This window comes from Sorghum bicolor, chromosome 9 (assembly GCF_000003195.3).
Source record: "Sorghum bicolor cultivar BTx623 chromosome 9, Sorghum_bicolor_NCBIv3, whole genome shotgun sequence".
Taxonomy (NCBI): Eukaryota; Viridiplantae; Streptophyta; class Magnoliopsida; order Poales; family Poaceae; genus Sorghum; species Sorghum bicolor.
This window is the reverse complement of record NC_012878.2, coordinates 50,410,370-50,433,544: the sequence shown is the minus strand read 5'-3', so window position 1 is coordinate 50,433,544 and position 23,175 is coordinate 50,410,370. Positions and strand designations below refer to the sequence as shown.

The following is a 23,175-nucleotide window of genomic DNA, read 5'->3' as shown; positions in this document are numbered from 1 at the left end:
TGCTTCGTGTATGTCTGTCTCTGATTGCTTGTGTGTTGATGTTTGGTGACCGAGTTTAGTCAGTGGGCATTACTTCGATGATCAAGATCAGAGCCTTGGAAGCAAGTAAGATCAGCAGGACCAGCAGGAGCAATTGGATCAAGGCAAGTATAGCATTTGGGTTTTAATTCTATGACCATGATCTTGTGACTAGATTGATATAAAGCAACAAATGATAATAATGACTTTTTAGCAACTTGAGGATTTATTCGTAAGTGATAACCGGGATGAAAGTGCAACCATGAGGGCTATAATGGCTCTGGCATTAGTCAAGTATGAGTAATTTTTCTAGCTTGTTAGAGGTTACCCGTGTGGCGCAAATGGGGGATAGCAGACCGTGGATTCCTTGCGAGTGGTAGAATCACACGGACTGACTACCGAAACCAAACGACCCTAACTTGTTAGACGAACCTTTGAAAGACTTCATAGTGATCCCTGCCGACCTACCTTGGTAGTGGGTTACGAGGCTGATCACCTCAGGCGAAAGGGTAAATCATGACTCATGGGTAAAGATGTACAACCTCTGCAGAGTGTTAAAAACTGGTATACTAGCCGTGCTCACGGTCACGAGCGGCCTTGGGAACTCTTGCATTAAGGGTGATGAATCTTGTGTTAAGAAACTCATTGATTATTGTTTAATGCTCTATATTATTTATGTCACATTGATCATGAGATTGTGGGATCTATACAATCTAGTTGTTATACTTGCGGAGTTCGTCTTGAACTCACTCTTGCTATCTCCCCCACACCTCAGGAGAAGTTTTGGGCTTGTGATCAACCAGTCAGTTGGATCCTGTAGAGTGAGGTTAACACCCGAAGTTTGGAGTTCTCTTCCGTATTTGCTGCCCAAGGTTGTTTCTAATTTATTATCTACGCTATATAATTTTTGCGTTGTCCTTTGATATTACCCCTTATTTGTAGCTATATGGGAGGTTTGTCTTCTAAAACTCACATATGGTGCATATCCGGTTTTGTTCTTAAAATCGGGTGTGACAGCAACCAGCCTTAGAGGATGAATTCAACTGATAGGTAGGAGGCAACTTCTTAGACAAATTAGGGGTTATGTGAGGAGAGTCATCATCAGAAAATGGAAGAGTCTGCATAACAATAGGAGTCTGAAACAAATATAAAATATTTTTAAAAAATAATACAAAGCAATAATTAATAGATGAACAAATCATATCAAAACAAAAAGCTAACTTACAGTAACATAATGAGATGACATTTTAATCGGATCAACTTTTGGATCAATATCATCATCTTTGACAACAGGAATTACATCACCAAGATCAGGTAAAGGGACTGCAAGAGAAGAAGATTTTCCAACAACAGCATCTCGACGAGCAATTTTAAAACTACGATCATAAGGCTGTGAAATATCTTTTTGGGAACCATCTAAATGAAAATTAAGATTGTCACCTAGAAAAAATAATAAAGAATAAAATCAGACAATTTTAAAATATTAAACAATCAGAAATAATGGATATAAAGTGAAGTAAACTCACGCTTAGAACAAGATCCAGATCCAACATCTACAGCAGCTTTACTGGGATCCTTTGCCAAAGAAGCACCTCTTTCAACTGTCTCAACAATAATCTACAAATATCGAAATCAAACAAAAAATATTCTTAAAACAAAAATAAACAATGATAAAAGAAAAAAAAAATAAAAAAGGAATACCTCAGGATCTATCATTTCAGGAACAACATTCATGTTTTCTGACATAGATCGTAGCTCATGAGAAGGACTATTCCGATTAGATGAACTTTCATAGTCAGCAAATTCTTTCAACACTTTAACAATTAATTCTTGAGACTTTTGTTTAAATGAATACACATGATTCATCAACTTTGAAAATAACTTCTTCAAGTCATCAGGTAGAGCACCTAGAGAAACCAAGTCAACAGGAATAGGAGAAATACAACTCTTACAATGTTCTTCAACCACATTCAACACAGAACATTTCAAACTATCAGGCACTTCACAGCCACATGCTTGTTCAAGTTTAGACAGGAAATCAACATCATCAAATTCTTCACGAATTAATTCTGGGTCAACACTCATGGCCTAAAAAAAATTAAAAAACCAGAACATAAAAAAAGAGAGAATATAATAAGAAAACCATACCTTGTGATAGCATGTCTTTTCAAAATCAAGAAGAGGCCTCATACCATAAACAGAACCTGATCTTAGATCAAGATCAAAAAAATCTCTGATCATGTTTTGCTTCCAAACATCAATTCGAGGAAAAGAATCAGGCAAACGACGATGAGAGAAATCCACGTGATCCAAATAAAAAACCTTGAAAAACAATGCAAAAAACATAATTAAAATGGGAAAAACAATCATTCTGATTTAAAACACAAATAATAAATAAATAAGAAAATACTCAAAAAACAACATATACTTACAGCAAGATAGAACATGCAACCAGCAAGAGTTCCACAATGTTTTTCAGAAGCTTTATTTCCTTTGTTGAAATTCTTGACACCATCAAGCAACCAACGGAGAACAAAACCCGACCAGTCATAAGAATTGATATGCTCAATGTCTTCAAAAACACCAAGATAGCGGGGGCTAGGAACAATGTTGGAGTTGGAGCACAAAAAACAATGCAGAGCAACAACCAAGAAACAGACCAATAGTTCTTCGTCATTCAGATCAGCAGCTTTCAGTTTATCAACAAAAAAGGATACTTGTGGCAAGGTAGTTTTGCCAATCTTTAATAGAACATAATCTTTACCAGTAGAGTAGTTAGAAGGAAAAGGAGTCCCACCAACAGGAATACCAAGAACATGATTAACAGACTGAGCAGTCAATGAGATAACCTTCCCTTGAACAATAAGATCACCGTACTTGGACTCAACAAGAGAAGCCAACCACTTGCTAAACTTCTTAGGAACAAAACACTTGTAAAAAAGCAGAAGAGATCCGAAACCATATCTCCTAACAACAGCTTTATGATCCTCGGACATTGAAGAAACAACAGCAGCAAATTTACTAATAGACTGCCTAGTAAAAGCTTCAGAGCTCCGCGAACTAGGTCTCTTTTTCTTGGACTAAGAACAGAGAAGTGCATAATATAAAAATCTACAAGACTTGAAATATAAATGAATAAAAAGGTTAAAAAACAAACATCATACCTGAGCTTGCATTGCCAAACTCAATTTACGCCTCATTGCATTGATACGCTTATACTGAAAAAGATGAATAAAGTTAGAAAATAAAAACAACAACTAATTAGGAAATAAAGGTAAAAACATACTTACATCCTTCAGACATTGTTGATACAAATTTTTATTGAAATTTCTAGCAGCTGAACTCCCAGATGACGATTCCTAAAAATAGAGATATAAATAAAAAAAGTAAATCGACATGTTGCAAAAACCCCTAAACATATAGAAACAAAACCATAATAATAAAAAAACTAACCTCTGAAAACATATCAACATCAGAACTTGACTTATCAATAAAAGCATCATCATCATAAAATTGACCACACATGAGATCTTCACTTTGACTATCAGCATGATCATCAAGATCATCTTGAGAAGAAAAATCAACAACTCGACGCTTTTTTCTTGATCTTGTATCCATCTACAGATAGCATTTAACCAAAAAACTATATCAAAAATCAAATAAGCAATACTACTGTATAAAACAAAGAAATCTAGGAACTCAGAAAAAACCCTAAAGTTTATAGCACTCTATATAGCATGCACATCCTGTATAAACTTATAACAATTAACAAAATCTAGTCTGAGACCACTGAAATCTAGTCTGAGACTACAATAAATAACAAGAGCATACAAAACTTTAAATAATAGGACGGAAGAATCAGGGATAAAATCCACTGAAATTGCATAGATAAAAGTATATCATCATATTAGCAGTCTAAGACCACTACAAAAATATTACACCCTACCAAAAGCACAACCCAAATAATAGTACATCAGACAACTTATAAAACTACCCAATACTACTATAACAAATAACAAATAACAGCTTTAGATTTAACAAAGCTGTAATAAAAATCATAAATAGATCATCATATTAGCAGTCTGAGACCACTACAAAAATTTTACACCCTACCAAAAGCACAACCCAAATAACAGTACATCAGACAACTTATAAAACTACCCAATACTACTACAACAAATAACAAATAACAGCTTTAGATTTAACAAAGCTATAATATATGGAACAATCAACACATATATACTATAATTCACAGCAGTATACAGACAGTATCAACTAAAAATACCACATCACAACAAAAATAAACAAATACACATACCTAATAAAGTAGATCCAGCATCCCCACGGAAAAAATCGAGCTTGCATCGACATGGCAATCGCATCATCCATACAAAAAACCGAGAAATAACAAAAAGCGTCAGAGTCCTCAATCGATTACCAAATCAACGAAATAAAAAACAAACAACTATCTCACGTGAGATCACAATCCAACTACCAGCAATAGATCAACTAGATCAACTACTAGCATTAGATCAACTACCAAATCAGATCTCCAAGCCCATACGGAAACGCAGAAAAACACCAAACAAATAGATAAAAATGAAAGAGATAGCCTTATTACGCCGCCAGACAACTTACTTCAACAGATCGACGGAGGGAAAAGGGAGAAATCGAAGGAGAAAAGACGAACCCTAGCTTGTCGCCTCGGGTCACCACCGCGTCGTCTCGAATCGCCACAGCCACCAGACAAATGAAGATAAGGCTGCGGATGCGAAACTGAAATGAAACGGAACACATAAAGGCGCGGTTCCCAAAAATCCAAACAGTAGCAGCTGACAAATGGGACCCACAAAGCAAACAGTACAGAAAGACGGACGGATCAGATCAGCTTGAGGGAAGCATCGGACGACCATAAAACCGAGTGACGCAGAACAAAAAAATGCCCGGGCAACATACAGATTTTTCGTATTTATATTATTATGTTATAGTTCCCCAAAAAGAGTATGTATGTTATAGTTGATAACGGAGTCATATCTACTTGTACTCTTTGTTTTGTTTTAAATTTACTAGATAAATACCCATGCGTTGTTCGGTGTTCAAATTTTTTTGAGTGAATCTTAGTATTTGGACGTGAATGTGTGAGCTACGAGGACTTTATACTAGATGCGCACATGTAGATTTTGTCTTTGTATTGGAATCGGGTAGGACATGAATGCGTGAGCTTTTAAGACTTCGTATCGGACCATTGGCGAAGCTAGAAAATTTCATGAGCCCGGACAATTCTCATTAAGCAAAAAAATTTAACTATAAAATCATAGAATTTTATATAAATATAAAGAAGAATTCTTTTACATTTTGACGAGGAGCCCGGCCGGCCGCCCGGGGTGGCCGGGCGGTGGCTCCGCCAGTGTATCGGACGCTGATACATATATAGATTTGGTCTTTGTATCAGAACCGGGTAGAACACGAACACGTGTCGAGTGAAAGATGAATAATGATCTTTACATGATTAGTTGAAATCAATTAATTCCATTTATGGTGTACACCTGTGTTTACCACATCTATCTAAGTCAAATTTGAGCGAATTGTTATTTGCTTATGATTACTTTAGTTAAACTTCTTTTATTATTAAAACTGAAAGCATCTAGGCCTCTAAAATGGATTTCAATGATTGATGACAACTGTTGATGTGTTTTGCAGAAACATCAGAGAGTTGGGTCATGGTAATGAAAATCTAAGGAAATATAGTTTTCATGCCGCTTATAGATGGAAATTGTTTCTGTTTTTCAAAGGATAAATGACAAGGTTAAGGACGGTTAGTTGTGAACGTCGAAAGAAGTTGAGTGATGTTCGGATTAGTCGTTAGGACTTTGTTTTTCCTTTGCTCGTACTATTAAGGGGGTGTAAATGAGCTGCTTGACCTAGGTGAGTCTAATGTTTAGGTGTGATGCACACTTATCAAACTTAGCACTAGGTAGCTTCACTTTGTCCATAAGATTGGTTAAAGTTGTCTGGGTTCATAAAGAAACTGAATTGGAAGTGAAACGAGCACAGCGCCCGACCTTTGTAACGCGTGCGCAGCCAGACAAAAAGTGTGCGTCAGATGCGTCGACACTGAGTCGTAGGATGCTCTGCCATGTGCACTATAGCGAAGACAGATCTTTGCAACACGTCGGACGCTGCTAGGGTTTAGCATCGGACGCTGAACTTAGCACCGAACGCTATGCAGGGATGTTTGAGCTCACTCCCATGGGCGTCAGACGTGTCAGGTGAGTAAGCATTAGATGCTAGCCAGAGTCCAATGCGCCCCTAACGCTCAACTATACCTGCACTTGATTTGAACGTGTCAGACACGTTCGATGCCTGTTGTCGGAGTGTCCGGCGACCCCGACAGGTGCTGTTTTGGAGGGTAACGGTTGGATTTGAAGGCATGGCCTATAAATACAACTCCTACTCGTCCAACGCATCTCTCTTGCCCATTTGATCAGCTGAAGCATCCATTTGAGTGCAAGGGAGTACAAGAGAATGATTGAGATTTGATAATCCATGATTAAGGACCTCATTAGTGCATAGGGAGTAGCAAGTGTGCATACACCCTTCTCATTAGGCTTGTTGTGGTCAAGTGAGAGTTTGTGCTTGTTACTCTTGGTGATCGTCATTAATTAGATGGTTTGGTGGTGATTGGGAGCTTGGTGATTATCTGGCGGAGCTTGTGGATAACCCAACTCATCTTGTGAGCGGTTTTGAGCGATTCACCGCGTTGGAGCGATGAAAAATCAGCCCGTATAGAGCACTTGATCTTTGCCTGGATCAAGAGGGAGCCATACCCTTGCACGGATGCTCCAACGAGGACTAGTGGGGAGTGACGACTCTCACATTCCTAAAATTGTCACGTTAGAATAGAATTAGAACCTAGGATGCAAAACTTTTACCTCAATAAAATCACTACGAAACACACTTTTTAGATACCTAAGGGTGAAGATGGGCTAATAGGTTTTAATTACCGCTTTAAATTTTAGAATTAGCCCCATTCACCCCCAATCTCGATCTTTTCAAAAACTATTTTATCTGATTTTTAAGAGATTAATTTATTTTTGTAGGGAGAGATTTTATTGACACCTTTTGTCACTGTCGAGCAATACCTGTGTCCTCTGTTGGAATATGTGCCTCATTTGTTTCATCGGCCTGTAATCAGTCTTTATATGATTTTGAATGCGAAAGAGTTTATTTTGAAAACGTTTTTTTGCTGTATATAATTTTCGATGTGTAAGAGTTTATTTTTGAAATGCTTTTTTGTCATATATGCTTCTTTTTCATAAACCTTTTTTACTATAATGTTTTTTTTTGCCGTCTAAGAGTTTGTTTTCAATTTTTTTTGCCATATATGCTTCTTTTTTGGAAACGCTTTTACCATAATGTTTTTTTTGCCGTATTTGTGCTTGTACTTCGGATCGTATTTGGGGCGGTGGTTGTGTTTTACCGTATATATGTTTTTATTTAGATCGGATTGTTGGGTGTCGTTTTTTTTTTTGCTGTAATAATGCGGCGGTGGGGCGGACGCAGGGATCGGATTTGGAACGGTGTTTTTTTATGGTGTTTTTTTGCCGTATATTTTTTATTATTTCAGATAATACTTTTTAGGCGTTGTTTTTTTTTATCAGATTTTTTGGCGTCATTTTTTTTGCCGTATAGGGTGAACCTCATATCCATTCCTTCTAACATTGCAGATTAATGTTTATACTGCATATCTGACAGCGAAATCTATAGCTCTGTAAATTGGGTAGAGTTTTTTTCACAGTATTAGTATGAAGCCGATAGAGGGTGGTTGTGCTTGACGATGATGACGACTTACCTAATTAAGGACGAAACGTTCAGATTATACACGCCTGAAGTAGGTGGGGGTAAAAAAAAAAGATCAGTTTTGATTGGCTAATTGTGCTGCGATAGAATCGCGGAAAATGTGATAAACATGCATGATGCCCGGAGGAGCAGTGCTGCATTTGCCTAGAGACTACACCCCCTGCCGATTAGCACTGCACTGTCTGACTGTCGCCATTCAGCAATGAATTCGAAAGGGCGAAACTCCAATCCAAAAGGTCCTGAGCGAGTAACACACACAAACCAGCATGGCTGTATGCTTGGCGCCGGAGGCAGACAAGTAGGCTTGCCGCTTGCATTGACCCCAAGCACATGTCCACATCCATGAACATTTTTTTTGAAAGGCGGCAAAAAGATTTTGCCAGATTTTTATTAGACGGATACATCCATGAACATTTCATACGTTACAATGCCTGAAAGCATGGGAGGATTTAGGGGTATTCCCCTATATTCCCGGGAATACCCAACTATTTTGGTATATTTTTATATAAATATGTATATATACTTATATATATAAATGTATAATGCTATAATATATAGTATTTTCACACTTTTGAGCTCAAAACATGTAAAAAACTGGCATTTCAATTAGAAATTTATATTTTAGAAAGCAAAATTTGGTTTAAAGTTGCTGACTTGTAGTGTAATTAGCTATATTTTAAGTCTATAGATTCGACTTTGTAGAAGTAGCAAGTTTCAAATCCTAGCTCCGCCACATGAAAGTCGCCGTGAATTCCCAACCACAACCATCGGCCGTTCTCTCTACAAATCCACACCCCTGCTGGCCGTGTCCTTTTTTTTATAAGAAAGTGCCACCTTGGGCGCGGCCTTCCTAGAGGCCAGCGTGGGTCGCCGCCGGATCGGAACTCGCCGCAGCTGGGGCGTGACAAAAGGTGACGTATATCCTTTGGCCTTTCTCGTCCGGTCCATGTAATCTTTTCTTCGTGGTAATCCCCCGTCCAGGCGTCGAGCAGGCTGCAGCACACCACGAGCTGCGCGCGCATCCTATATATAGTACTAGTCTACTGACCACTAGTTGCTAAGCTAGAGTAGGAAGCAGCTAGCATTGCGTACGACCGTACGTCATGAAGAAAAACTCGAGCTTTCAGAGCACGGGCAGCGCCGGCGGCGGCTCCGGCACGGGCACGGGCTCGAGATCCGGCTCCTTCAACCTCCGGAACCTGTCCAAGGTCATCCTCCCGCCGCTCGGCGGGCCGTCCGCCGGCCAAAGCCCCAATAATGGTGGGTCGGACAAGTGGGTCATCTCGCCGCTCGACTCCAGATACAGGTGATGCATCGACGGTCGTTCGTCAGGCATGCCATCTAGCTAGCTAGTCAATCTGACGCTCATACATGTCTTCGTCTTGGATGCTGGATCATGCATCTTCAGATGGTGGGATACGTTGATGGTGGTCATGGTGGCGTACTCGGCGTGGGTGTACCTGTTCGAGGTGGCCTTCATGAACGCGTCCCCCAAGGGCGGGCTGGAGGTGGCGGACATCGTCGTCGACCTCTTCTTCGCCGTCGACATCGTGCTCACCTTCTTCGTCGCCTACATCGACCCCAGGTCCCAGCTCCTCGTCTGCGACAGGAAGAAGATAACCTTCAGGTACGTCGACTGCCTGCACACACACAATGTCACCATGCATGCATGTTGCCCTTGATCGATCTCTCTGCGTTGCAAACATGCAATTGCAACGTCGTCAGTATAGTAGGTAATAGGTACAGTAGCGTTCTGGCTTGGTTTGCATGGATGACAGTGGTAAAAAAAGCAAGTTTATGATTAACCATTTGTGATGAGCCATTTACTATCACCATTGTCTCTGAAATATAGTGTAGAGTACCGTACCTGTGCCAAACACTACTCTTGCATCATTCTGCTCCTTCCTCATTCCTTCCCATCCTCTCTTTTCTTTCTTGCCGGCGCATCTGTCAGTCAGAAAGTGGCAAGGGTAGTTCTAAACTTCTAGGTGCTGCTGGACATTATTGGTTCGGCTGCCGAATTATCACTTTTCCCATGTGGATATGTTGCATGTGCGATGGTTTTCTTCTCTTATATACAAAAGATTTGTGTATCAATGTATTAAAGGTAGAAAGCATATATAGGATGTGTTGCGCAACAAACACATTTTAGAGCTGAAGTGAACACTTAAGGGTGATCTTACACACTTTGAACACTAGTAGATGTCGTGCGTTGCTATGGGACTCAAAATTTTCAACGCACTAGAAGTATGATTAAGAAAATAGTGGGTCGGGAGCCTCAAAGGTTTCCACGCAATAAGAGTATGCAAAAAAAAAAGTGGGCCAATATACTATTATGAGTCACTTTGCACAGATGAAACTTTTGTGGTTATATTACTGTACGAATATAGCCAGTACTCACCCATCCATACAATAGCAGTGAGAACCTATATGTGTTATGACTTATGACCTAGGGAGAAAACTAAACATAGAAAGGCCCCGTTGATCACGCATCCAACCAGCTATTCCTCCCCTGCTCCAAATCAACAGGAAAAGCAAAAATAGTAGCTAAAATAAAAATGGAACAGAGATCCTCTTAGAAAAATAGATATTAAATGTCTAACAATCATCAATCTGAACTACCAAAGTTGTTAATCATTTAATGTTTTCAAAACAATTCGACCCTAGCACAGAGATGTTTGGAACACCTGAATATAACACATGTGTTTTATGAGGTGATAATAGTAATACCTTGGCTTTTTGAAAGTGGATCAAAGCTACACTGCACACTGCAGATTACAAAGACTCCAACATGAGCTACCATGCATGTTGCCTTGCTCGATCTCTGAAATAGCGACTGTGCCAAACACTACTCTTGCATGTTCCCTCTATGCAATAATAGCGTAGTAGCTGTGCCAAACACTACTCTTGCGTCATTCCACTCCTGCCTCATTCCTTCCCATCCTCTCCTTTCTTTCTTGCCGGTGCATCTGTCCGTCAGAAAACGGCAAGGGTAGTTCTAGACTTATAGGTGCTGCTGGAGATTATTGGTTCTGCTGCCGAATTCCCACACTATGACCATGTGGATATGTGCGATGTTTTTTCTATAATATACAAAAGATTTGTGTATTATTGTATTAAGGTAGAAAACGTAGGATGCGTTTCTGCAACAAGTACATTCTAGAGCCGAAGTGAACACTCTAAAGGTGATCTTACACTTTCATGAACGTATTACTCGTCAAATAAGTAACTTAATGTGTGCGACTCTCATCACGTGCTCTTTCGTCTCGAACAACTCCTTGTACCCATTGTTAATAATAAAGAATCACAAGTGATGCTGATATCTCCTATTCAATTGAACTTATTTGCCGAATCTGTCAGTCATTTTTTGAAGAAAAAAATATGTCAGTCATTCAACAATATTTTTTCTCTCATAATAAATCAGCGAATAATACTTCTATGATTTTTCAGACAAGGAAAGAATGTTCGGAATACAGAAGGGCGCTAGATTTGCATGCATTGCTTGGTTTTTTTCTAGGGGACCTTTCTATTTGTGTGTTTCCAATGGTGTAATTGGCGGGAGTGCAGATTGCAAGGATGATTCCCGGCTATCATTGGTTTACACCGCATTCTTGTACATAAACTTCCTCTTCCGCTTAATTGAAGGCAGAGCTTCCGCTTGTTCATTTAGAAAAATGTCTAATTTCAAGAAGAATCATAGAGAAAATGTTACATATGTGCCTTACATTAGTTTTTTTAGAAAAAAACCTTACATATTAGTTATATAATAAGCCAAAGGTACCCATTGTGTCTGGAATATAAACCAAATTATATTAGAAACCCAGAAGAAAGCCTTAGGCTTAGGCTTTTGGCCATGGGCCATCATATATATCACATATTACTGTGACCCCTTGCTCAAATAAGACATTTTTTGACAAAACAAAGCGGTAAAGCTTTATTGATCAAGAATTGTTACATCATTTGATAGAAGCTCAACAATAAAGCTAGGGGGACCATCATCCCAAATAAATAATTTTTAGAAATCTTGCTTTGCCACTTCATGAGTTTGTTTTCCTTCTGTAGTGCTCTATGGAGATCTCCTGGAATCCTAACCACATTGTATTACATTCATCATATATAGCCGTTGTTAAATGAGCTGTAAACCCTTCATCGCTCATAATACCAACCACCTGCATGCAATCGGATTCGATAATCACCAAATTGCATCCTACATCTTGTGCTAACACTGCCACACGTTCGGCCATTAGCACCGGTCGGGAAGGGCCTGTTGTCCCGGTTCCCGAGCCGATGCTGCCCTTCCGGGACTAAAGGCCCACCCTTTAGTCCCGGTTCAGGTAACCGGGGCTAAAGCCCCCCCTTTAACACCGGTTGGTAATACCGACCGATGTTAAAGGGTCCTGCCAGGGCTGCCACGTTGCAGGACCCTTTAACACCGGTTGGTATTACCGACCGGTGTTAAAGGGTTTCTTTTTTTTGTTCACTTCTTTGGTTCTGTTTATTATTTTTATATAATATATAATAATAGGTTTTTCAATACATGTTTTTGCTGATACAATAATATATTTATATTACACGCATATTAAGCATATATAAATGAAAATTATAGGCTTAGCTTAATAATTAAGCTTTGCCTATAATAAAATGAATAGGCCACATCAAAAATTAAATAGATATGTAAAAAGCTTTATATATATATAGTTTTATATGTACAAAATTCGTAACACATATATACATAGAGTTTTTTCTTCCAATGTCTACAAACGATACAAATGATCATCGTTGTTTGGATTAAGAGTTTCGTTGCCGTTAAAGTGAAACTCGCCGTTTGGATTGATCACTTGGTCGTGGAGAAATCCTGCTATCGTCTCTTGGATAGCTTTGATTCGGTCTTGTTGTAGGATCTTTTCTCTCAACCATTCCGTCTTTAATTTGAAATAAATAAAAAAGGTATTAGTTATCTAAGTTATTCAATATAATTCAGGAGATAATGAAAAGAGACATGTAACGTACTCTGAGCGTATCTAAGTTTAATTAATATCATTTAAAAAAATATGTACATATATAAGCAAATGTCTGGAAATAACTCACATTACGATCCGGACACTTGTAGAATATACGACCCTTGTTTACTCCCTCTTTCGACACTTTGTACTCCATCAAAATCTTCTGCCCACACTTGCCACAAGTAATGAGAGGGAGTTCAGGACGATATCGCTTTTGAACCCGTTGAGAGACTGAAGACCCGGTCACGGTTGCCATCTACTATCCATACTCAATTTTTAAACAATTATAAATTCCACATTTACTAGTAAACATGTATGATACAATGGACATTATGTAGTAATAAAAATAAATCAAGTGATATTAACAAACCAATTAATTTGAACTATCCTACTTTCTAAGATCATAAAAAGATACTATAATTCATTCTTGCAAACTACATTAATACTAGGTCAACCATGAAATATGATTGATATATATATATATATATATATATATATATATATATATATATATATATATATATATATATATATATATATATATATATATATATATATATACTAATTCATGTAATTCATGTGAATGATTCAAAATAACAAAGTGGATTTGAGCTAAAAAATGATGAGAACATCACAAGCCAAAAACAACATGAAAAAGACAAGAAAGGCTGAAGTTAGTCACCTCCAAGCACGAAGAGACGATGATGGAGTCGAAGAAGATCAACGATGGGCGTTGAAGATGAAGAACAAATAAAGAACAAGCAAGAAGAAGCTCCAAGAACAACAATGGTGCTCTCGGTTTCAAATGGGCAGAGGGGAGGAGGGAGCCGGCCTATAAACCGGACCTTTAGCACCGGTTCAAGGCAAAAACCGGTGCTAAAGGGTCACCATTTAGCACCGGTGCTAAAGGCTTTGCCTCGGCCCGTGGCACTGGTGCTAAAGGGTCCCTGCCCCGACAGCACCAGGCAGAACCATTTAGCACCGGTTCGTGTTACGAACCGATGTTAAAGGGGTCTTTAACCCCGGGCCGAAAAAACCGAGGTTTTTAGCCATTTTGGGCATCGACCAATGCCTCGTTCTGTAGTAGTGTAACATCAATCCTTCCATAAGAGCATGTGCCACCTGAGCTATCTCTTATGGTGGCTCCCATACTCCCACATCCCATGTTCTCATCGAACCAAGCACCAACATTTAGCATCACCAACATTTAGCATCACCACATCCTCTAGTGCTTTTCTCCGTCCTTAGCTAATTTTGACACCCTTCTTCGCAGCCATTTTATAATTCTTTGTGAGAGACCTGATGGTGGTTGGATGCTCAAACATGACATTGGTTGAATATTGATTAATCCTTCCTCTTATATATGACGAAAAAATCCATCAAAAATGAAAAAGGAAAGCAGAATAATTGCTTCAAGCAATTTGACGCTGCGAGCTTTGCTGTTATGTGCTGCGCCCGTAGGTACCTATCGACGTTCTTCATCATGGACGTGGCTTCGTCGATCCCGTTCCAGGCCTTTGCCTACTTCATCACCGGCGAGGTCAGGGAGGATGCCGTGTACAGTGTGCTGGGCCTCCTACGCCTGTGGCGTCTCCGCAGGGTCAACCAGTTCTTCACCAGGCTAGAGAAGGACATCCGCTTCAGCTACTTCTGGATCCGCAGCGCGCGCCTCGTCGCGGTTGGTAGGGTTTGTCACCATGCAATTCTGAATTCCGACGACTGAATTCTGATTTCTGAACCATTTGGCTCTGCGCCGCGCGTGCACGGTCAGGTGACCTTGTTCGTCGTCCACTGCGCCGGGTGCCTGTACTACCTGATCGCCGACCGGTACCCGCACTCGGAGAAGACGTGGATCGGCGCGGTGATCCCAAACTTCCGGCAGGCCAGCCTGGGGATCCGCTATATCACCGCCATCTATTGGTCCATCACCACCATGACCACCGTCGGCTACGGCGACCTGTGCGCGAGGAACACCATCGAGATGATCTTCAACATCTTCTACATGTTCTTCAACCTCGGGCTCACCTCCTACCTCATCGGCAACATGACCAACCTCGTCGTCGAGGGCACTGGCCGCACCATGGAGTTTGTAAGCACTACTCGATGCTCGCTATATGTATGCAAAATGAATGACACGATCGACTTGCATCTGGAATTTGGATGCAGAGGAGCAGCATCAGGGCCGCGTCGAGCTTCGTCGGCCGGAACCACCTGCCGCCGCGGCTGAAGCAGCAGATCCTAGCCCACATGTGCCTCAAGTTCAGGGTGGAGAACCTGAACCAGCAGCAGCTCTTGGACGAGCTGCCCAAGCCCATCTACAAGAGCATCTGCGAGCACCTCTTCGTGCCTGTCGTCAAGGACGTCTACCTCTTCAACGGGGTCTCAAGAGAAATGCTCCTGTCCCTGGTCACCAAGATGAGACCGGAGTACATCCCGCCCAAGGAGGAGGTGATCGTGCAGAACGAGGCTCCGGACGACGTGTACGTCGTCGTCTCCGGCGAGGTGGAGGTCATACTGTTCGACGGCATCGACGAGCGGGTGGAGGCGACACTGGGGACGCGGGACATCTTCGGCGAGGTGAGCGCGCTGAGCGACCGGGCGCAGGCGTTCACGTTCCGGACGAGGACGCTGAGCCAGCTGCTGCGGCTGAAGCAGGCCACCCTCAAGGAGGCCATGCAGAATAGGCCCGAGGACAGCGTCGTCGTCATCAAGAACTTCCTCAAGGTTACCACTTACCAGTCCTCTCGCAGCTCTCTGTGCTGGAGGTGATCACTGAAACCGTTGCTTTGCTTGTGCTCCGTGTGTGTTGCAGCATCATGTCGAGATGCATGGTATAAATGTCGAGGACTTGCTGATTGACAACATTGGCGAGCACGATGATGACGCGAATGTGCTGACGGTCGCCGCGATGGGAAACAGCGGCTTACTCGAGGACCTCCTCAGGGCAGGGAAGGACGCCGACGTCGGCGACGCCAAGGGCAGAACAGCACTGGTAAGCGAACATACAGTCGAATTCAAGGCATTCTGGATTCTGCATCCATGCATAGCACGATCATTTTGATCCGGACGCTCTTCTTGGCGATGCCACTTGCAGCACATAGCGGCGTCCAATGGGTACGAGGACTGCGTGCTGGTGCTGCTCAAGCACGCGTGCAACGTGAACATCAAGGACGCACAGGGCAACACGGCGATGTGGAACGCCATCGCGGCAGGGCACCACAAGATCTTCAATATCCTGTACCAGTTCGCGCACGCATCGAACCCGCACGCCGGCGGAGACGTCCTGTGCCTCGCCGCGCGCCGCGGTGACCTCGACGCGCTCCGGGAGCTCCTCAAGCTCGGCCTGGACGTGGACTCGGAGGACCACGACGGCGCCACCGCGCTGCGCGTCGCGATGGCCAACGGCCACGTCGACGTAGCCAGGTTCCTGATCATGAACGGGGCCAGTGTGGACAAGGCAAACCTTGACGACGACGGCTCCAGCGCCGCGCGGCTAACAATGTCGCCGACCGAGCTGCGCGAGCTGCTGCAGAAGCGGGAGCTCGGCCACTCGATAACCATCGTTGACTCGTCGCCGGCGGTGGTCCCGGACGGCGGCTCGTCGGGGCATAGCCGTCCGGGCAGATTACAGAGCACAAGCTCGGACAACCAGCGCTCGCCTCGGGTGAGCTTATACAAGGGCCACCCGTCCCTCAGAAACCGCAGCTCTGAAGCTGGCAAGCTGATCAATCTTCGAGAAGCCACCATGGGAGAATTCAAAGCCATCATCGGTAGGCGCAGAAAGCACAATTCATTCAGTCAATTGCAGTTGCGGTGGCAAATTAATTGAAGTGCTGAAGTATGCTATCGCACTTTTCTTTTTCTTCAGGTGAGAAATTGAAAGTTGATGCGGAGAAGGCGCTGATCGTGAACGACGAAGGAGCTGAGATTGACTCCATCGACGTGATCCGGGACAACGACAAGCTGTTCGTGGTCACCCAAGAAGATCTGAGGCGGCTGGCAACAATGAACTTGTCTTCGTCATAGCATTTGTAGATCCAGGTTTTAACGTAGCAAGTCATACACGGTAGATGTGCACCCAACCAAGAGAATGTATGTTGATTCAGGGAACGTGAGAAATGTCGCGCGAGTGATTTAGTGCCTCCCGAGATACTTAGAGGCTAAATGTAGAGTACAAGAGTATGGTGATCAATATAAAGTGCAGTTTTTTGGTTCTGCATTTGATCTTGCATGTATAAGCTAGTGAAACGTTTTTCTTTTATATAGGGCTCTTGTTTGGATGCTCATGTATCCGCCTCAATCCATATGTGACAGGGGTGAGTTGGTGTGAAATTTAAATTAAATTCTAAACAAAGCTAAACCAATACACAAGGACTGAGGTGAATAAATGGCATCCAAACAAGCTCTTAGGAACCAACGGTTGGTTCTTGGTTCACTGGTTCAAGAAAGCTAGTATATAGGAAGCAAAAAGAGGGCCACTGGTACATTTTTATTTACTAAGATAAGATGCACTATTTTAATGACTTGTGTATTATTACTGCTACTGACCTTGCTACTCACTTGTGATCAAAGTTTGAATGAAGCAGAGTAAGGTTATGGGAGGTAATAATCATAGTAATAATGATTCTTTTGTTAAAATTGAATTTAGCCTACCTTCTTTTGCTGGTAATATTGATCCTAAGGCATATTTAGATTGGGAGCTTACTGTTCAACAAAAATTTGATTCTCATAATGTTCCTGCTAACCACAGAGTTAGGCTTGTGTTGGGGAAAAGCTGCATCCTTCCCCCTGGTAGCGACGGAGGTTATCCTTCACCTGAGGAACCTCCGACGCCTGAAACGTTGGAGGATATCCTTCGACGGGAAATGCTAATGTTGACAACTCGTCTGGTCGCGCAGTGTGTGTGCAGGGACTGAGACACCGGCGGAGGTCCACGAGCGAGGAAAGATTGGAGCCTCCGACCCTCCCGGGTCCGAGGATGGCGGGAGAACGCAGCCAGGCCAAGGAACCTCCGACTGGACCAGGCTAAGGAGGAACTCCCGGGGTGGCCGGGTCGAGCAACCTCCGACCAGCCGGGCTGCGGAACCTCCGACACCAAAGCGTCGGAGGATCCGCAACTGGGCGGAGGATCCAAGCCTCCGACATGCTGAGGCCCCAGTCAGAGGATGAACGAAGGGTTTGCAATGTGAAATTACGCAGGTGTATTAGGGTCAGTAGACTGCGATGAAAGGATATACCGGAATATTCCCCCACCGTCACGGGGCATTTATGTAAATGTCATTAGGTTGGTTTCCGGGCCCTATATAAGGGGCGTGATACCGCCATTAATAAAGGAGGGCATTCATTGTGTTCACCTACTGTTGAGCCCGCTGCTCGTTGGAGCTCAGACCTCTCACGGCATCGAGTGAGAAGGTTCTCTATTCATCGTACTGCTGGGGAGTGCGGAGAGCATCTTCCCAACATTGGCGCCCACCGTGGGGCCGAAGTATAACCTGCGATGGCTGGAAAGAGAACAAGCACCACAAGACCTCGAGCAGAGCCCTCCAGGAGAGGAAGGCCGAGGAGGGCCGTGCGGAGCACGTACGCGACCGTGGAAGGAGAAGGTTCTGAGGGCGAGCAGCCAGAGAACGAGCAGCCGGAAACACGCCAGGAACCTCCTCCCGCCGCAGGCCCGGCGCAACCCATGGCCACGCAAGAGCTCCAGCAGCTGCAGACGCAATTGCAGAACCTTCAGCAAGAGCGAGACCGGATCGCTGCCGCCTACGCCGCCAGCCAAGAGGCAGCGGTGGCCGCGACGCAAGCTGCCGAGATCAGGCAGCAGCTTTCACTCCTGCAGGCAGAAATCCTTAGCATGCAACCTCCACCTCAGCCGACAGTCCAGCCCGCTGTTCTGACCAGCGTCGGCCCAACATTAGATGTGCAACCGGCAAACTACGGTGGCATGCTGCGGGGCACGTTGGACCTTCGCTCCCCTTTGTCCGAAGGATTGCAGACCTCGCCTTGGCCAACAACCTACAAACCTATCACGCTCCCTAAATTCAGCGGAAAGGCCGATCCGCGCCAATTCCTGATGAGTTTCGAAGCAGCCGTGGCCTCAGCTGGAGGGAACGAGACTGTGATGGCAAAATCCTTCGTGATCGCAGCCGAGGGAGATGCCTTGGCATGGTACTCAATGCTGAGACCCGGGTCAATCTATTCATGGGAGAACCTTCGAGACAAGATTTTAGCGAATTTCCAGGGATTCGCAGTTGAGTCACTAACCTCCACGGACCTGTTCCAGTGTCGCCAGAGTCAGGGAGAGGCACTGCGGGAGTACTTCCAAAGGTTCGTACAGACTAAGGCAAGAGCACCCGGCGTGCCGGAGGAGGTTGCCATTGAAGCGGCCATCAAGGGTCTTCGCATAGGGCCCTTCGCGGCTGATTTGGCCAGAGAAAAGCCAGCATCCATGCACGAGCTGTACCACGAGTTTGAGAAGTATTGCAGGTCAGACAACGACTACCGCAAAAGGTTGGAAGACCAAAACTCCCAGAAGAGGCAGAGCAATGATAGAAACTCACATAAGAAGAACCTCAGCCAGGATGAACGCCGGCCACAGCGAGAGGCTGGTGGACAGATGATGAATATCGAGCAACCGAAAAATGACAGGCCAGAAAATAACCGTCCACTAGCGGAAGCGCGAAGCTCGGAACGCATACCCAATCAAGCCGGAAGAGGGGGTCGAAATGCGGGATGGCGAAAAAATCAAAGTCAGCGACCACGGAAACAGTATTGTTTCTTCCATGGGGAGGAGAAGGGTCACTCCACCAGAGATTGCCCAGACGCAAAAGAAACTCAGGAGAGGATCAAGAGCAGGTCAGCTCCGCAACCTCCGATACCAGTTGCTCAACCTCGGGAAGTAAATCACACATTCCCTCAAACCTTCTACCATTCATATGTCGGAGGTTCAAGCCAACAGCTCCCAGCTCCACTTCAGCCCAGCGCGCTAGCCTCCGCTTACTATCCCAGCTTCCTACCAGCTTGGCGCCTAGCCCAGCAAACCGCGGACCACAACCTTCACAACCTTCCACCAAACTATGTTCCTCCACGACCTCCACATATCACGTACATCGAGACCCCGCAACCCCACCAGCAGTCACTACCCCCTCCCCCAAACCAGCTACAGCTACTCCAAGCCCCACCACCACCAAAAACCGAACCCCACCCTGATAATCAGATCGGCCCTCATACACCCCTGCCCACGATTGGAATGATCTTACCAATAGCTGGAGGGTCCTCAATGGAGTTCCAGACAAAGAAACAGAAGAAGGATCACCTCCGGCTCGTCAACAACGTTGCAGTTCAAGGGCCAGTGAGATGCACTGATTGGTCCAGAACCCCAATAACCTTCACCGAGGAAGATCTAAGATTGGAAAGCTACCCTCACACAGACGCCTTGGTCATAACAACAAATGTTGCGGGTTGGGGAGTAAGCAGGATCTTAGTGGATTCAGGGAGTTCCGCAGACATAATATTTGCTGAAACCTTTGACCAAATGAAGCTCAGTAGAAGCCAACTCCAACCTTCGGAGTCACCTTTGATCGGGTTCGGAGGAAAGCAGATACATGCTCTGGGGAAGGTCGCCTTGCCCGTATCCTTCGGCACAACGGAGAACGCAAGAACAGAGTACGTCACCTTCGATGTGGTAGACTTGCACTACCCATATAATGCCATATTCGGGCGAGGATTCTTGAACAAGTTCAATGCGGCCGCTCATATGGGATACCTGTGCATGAAAATCCCGGCTCTGCACGGAGTGATAACGGTTCACGGAAGTCAAAAGGAGGCAAGGAACATAGAGAAAGCAATCTACAAGTCCTTCCGGAACATAAACTCCGTAGACTCTATGCAGCATGAAGCTTCCCAGCCACCAGACATGCCAAGGGGGAAAACAGACCTGGCTGATCAGGAGGAAACAAAATGTGTCCCTCTGCAGGAAGCTGTTCCAGATAAGAAGGTCACCATCTCCGCCACCCTTGGTAGAGAGGAGGAACTCGAACTGCTAGACGTGTTGCAAAAGAACCAAGATATCTTCGCTTGGAGTGCCGCTGACCTACAAGGAGTCAGCAGAGACATAATAGAGCATTCGCTGGACATTGATCCGAGGATGAGGCCGAAGAAGCAGAGACAGAGAAAAATGTCTGAAGAAAGAACCTTAGCCGCAAAGGCAGAGGTACAAAGACTCCTGGACGCAAAGGTCATTAGAGAAGTCATATACCCGGAATGGTTGGCAAATGTGGTCTTGGTCCCCAAGAAAAATGGCAAAATAAGAATGTGCATAGATTTTACGGATCTCAACAAGGCTTTTGTCAAAGACTCCTTCCCCTTGCCAAGGATAGATACCTCTGTGGACAAAGCAGCTGGTTGTCAGAGATTCTCACTGCTGGACTGTTTCTCTGGTTACCACCAAATTTGGCTCAAAAAAGAAGACGAAGGAAAGGCAAGCTTCACAACCCCATTCGGCACATATTGCTATACCAGAATGCCAGAAGGTCTCAAAAACGCTGGAGCAACCTTCTCCAGAATGATGGGGAAGGTTCTAGGAAGTCAGCTACAGAGAAACATCATAGCCTACGTCGACGATGTTGTCGTCATGAGCAAGCGCAAGGAAGATCATATCAAGGACCTACAGGAAACCTTCGTCAATCTTAGATCTGCCGGGCTGAAACTTAACCCGGAGAAGTGTGTGTTCGGGGTCAGCAAGGGAAAAATGCTGGGATATATCATCAGTTCTGAAGGAATTAGAGCTAACCCAGACAAAACAAAAGCAATCATGTCAATGGCAGAACCTTCAAACAAGAAAGAAGTGCAAAGGCTGACTGGCCGAATAGCAGCCCTCAACAGATTCATCTCGAGATCGGCAGAACGAAGTCTCCCATTCTTCAAAGTGCTGAGAGGAGAAGGTAAAACAGAATGGGGTCCGGAACAATCAGAGGCCTTCAGGCATCTCAAAAATTACATTGCAACCAACCTGGTGGTGACAGTGCCTGAGCCGGACACCCCACTACTACTGTATGTGGCTGCCTCCAATCACGCTGTCAGTGGTGTCCTGGTGCACGAGACAAGCGACAGTAAGGGAACGGTGCAAAGACCCGTCTACTACGTATCTGAAGCTCTATCAGGAGCAAAGCTGAACTACACGGAGATAGAAAAAATCGCATACGCGGTCCTGTGTGCATCAAGGAAGCTCAAGCATTACTTCCAAAGCCATGAGATTAAAGTGCCCACTTCACAGCCACTGGGTGATATCCTTAGGAACAAAGAGGCTTCCGGACGTATAGGAAAATGGGCGGCCGAACTATCACAGTTTGATATCACCTATGTCCCCAGAACCTCCATCAAATCTCAAGCCCTGGCTGACTTCATGGCAGATTGGACACCTTCGGACAAAAACGAGGAGAAGGTAGTCGATCAGCCGTGGACGCTGTATACAGATGGCGCCTGGGGCCAAGCGGGAGCAGGAGCAGCAGCCGTCCTAATCACACCATCTGGACTCAAACTAAAGTTTGCTGTACGACTCGAATTCAAAGCAACAAACAACATAGCCGAGTATGAAGGTCTCATCCTCGGGCTGAACAAAGCTAAGGCTTCGGGAGCAAAAACCCTACTCATCAAAACAGATTCCCAGGTGGTGGCAGGGCAAGTGGAGAAGAAATACCTAGCACACAACCCGGAGCTGGCAAGGTATCTGGCCGTCCTAAGAGGCCTGGAGAGAAGGTTCAAGGGATTCACTCTGCAGTACATTCCAAGAGCCGAAAACTACGAAGCAGACGAGCTAGCGAAGGCAGCAGCCAACAACACCCCCTTGCCAGAAGGAACCTTCCACCAGATTGTTACAGCACCCGCAACCGAATCGTTGCCAAAAGCCTTTCGCTCAGTCCTGCTGACAGAAAGCGAAGATTGGAGGCAGGCAATAGCTGATTGCCTCAAAGGCGAGACAGCTGTAGATGACGAAGCAACATCCAAGAGGATGGAGGCAAGAGCAAGGAATTACACCTCCATTGACGGGATCCTGTACAAGAAAGGCGTAGTCCAACCTTTGCTGAGATGCATATCACAAAGCGAGGGCAGAGAACTCCTACAAGAGATACACTCAGGGATGTGCGGGTCTCACATTGGACCCCGCGCGTTGTCTGCTAAAGCACTAAGACAAGGTTTCTACTGGCCAACTCACATTAAAGACGCTGAAGAAATAGTGAAAACATGCAAAGCCTGCCAAACCTTCTCACCAATTCAGGCAGGACCCTCAGCACTAACT

At 44.3% G+C, this 23,175-nt stretch overlaps 1 protein-coding gene and 1 long non-coding RNA gene across 2 annotated transcripts; one reads left to right on the top strand and one right to left on the bottom strand.

Moving 5' to 3' along the window:
- Positions 1,041-1,561, bottom strand: LOC110430038. The gene is made up of 3 exons (XR_002447232.1): positions 1,545-1,561; positions 1,244-1,341; positions 1,041-1,154 (listed from the first exon to the last, which is right to left on the bottom strand). It is a non-coding gene; the product is annotated as an uncharacterized LOC110430038 (long non-coding RNA).
- On the top strand, positions 8,963-17,167 carry LOC8077147 (potassium channel AKT2). The gene is made up of 8 exons (XM_021447292.1): positions 8,963-9,184; positions 9,287-9,505; positions 14,343-14,559; positions 14,653-14,970; positions 15,048-15,605; positions 15,694-15,873; positions 15,976-16,651; positions 16,750-17,167. Exons 1-8 carry the CDS (start codon positions 8,982-8,984, stop codon positions 16,905-16,907), a joined length of 2,529 nt encoding a protein of 842 aa, XP_021302967.1. The 5' UTR covers positions 8,963-8,981; the 3' UTR covers positions 16,908-17,167.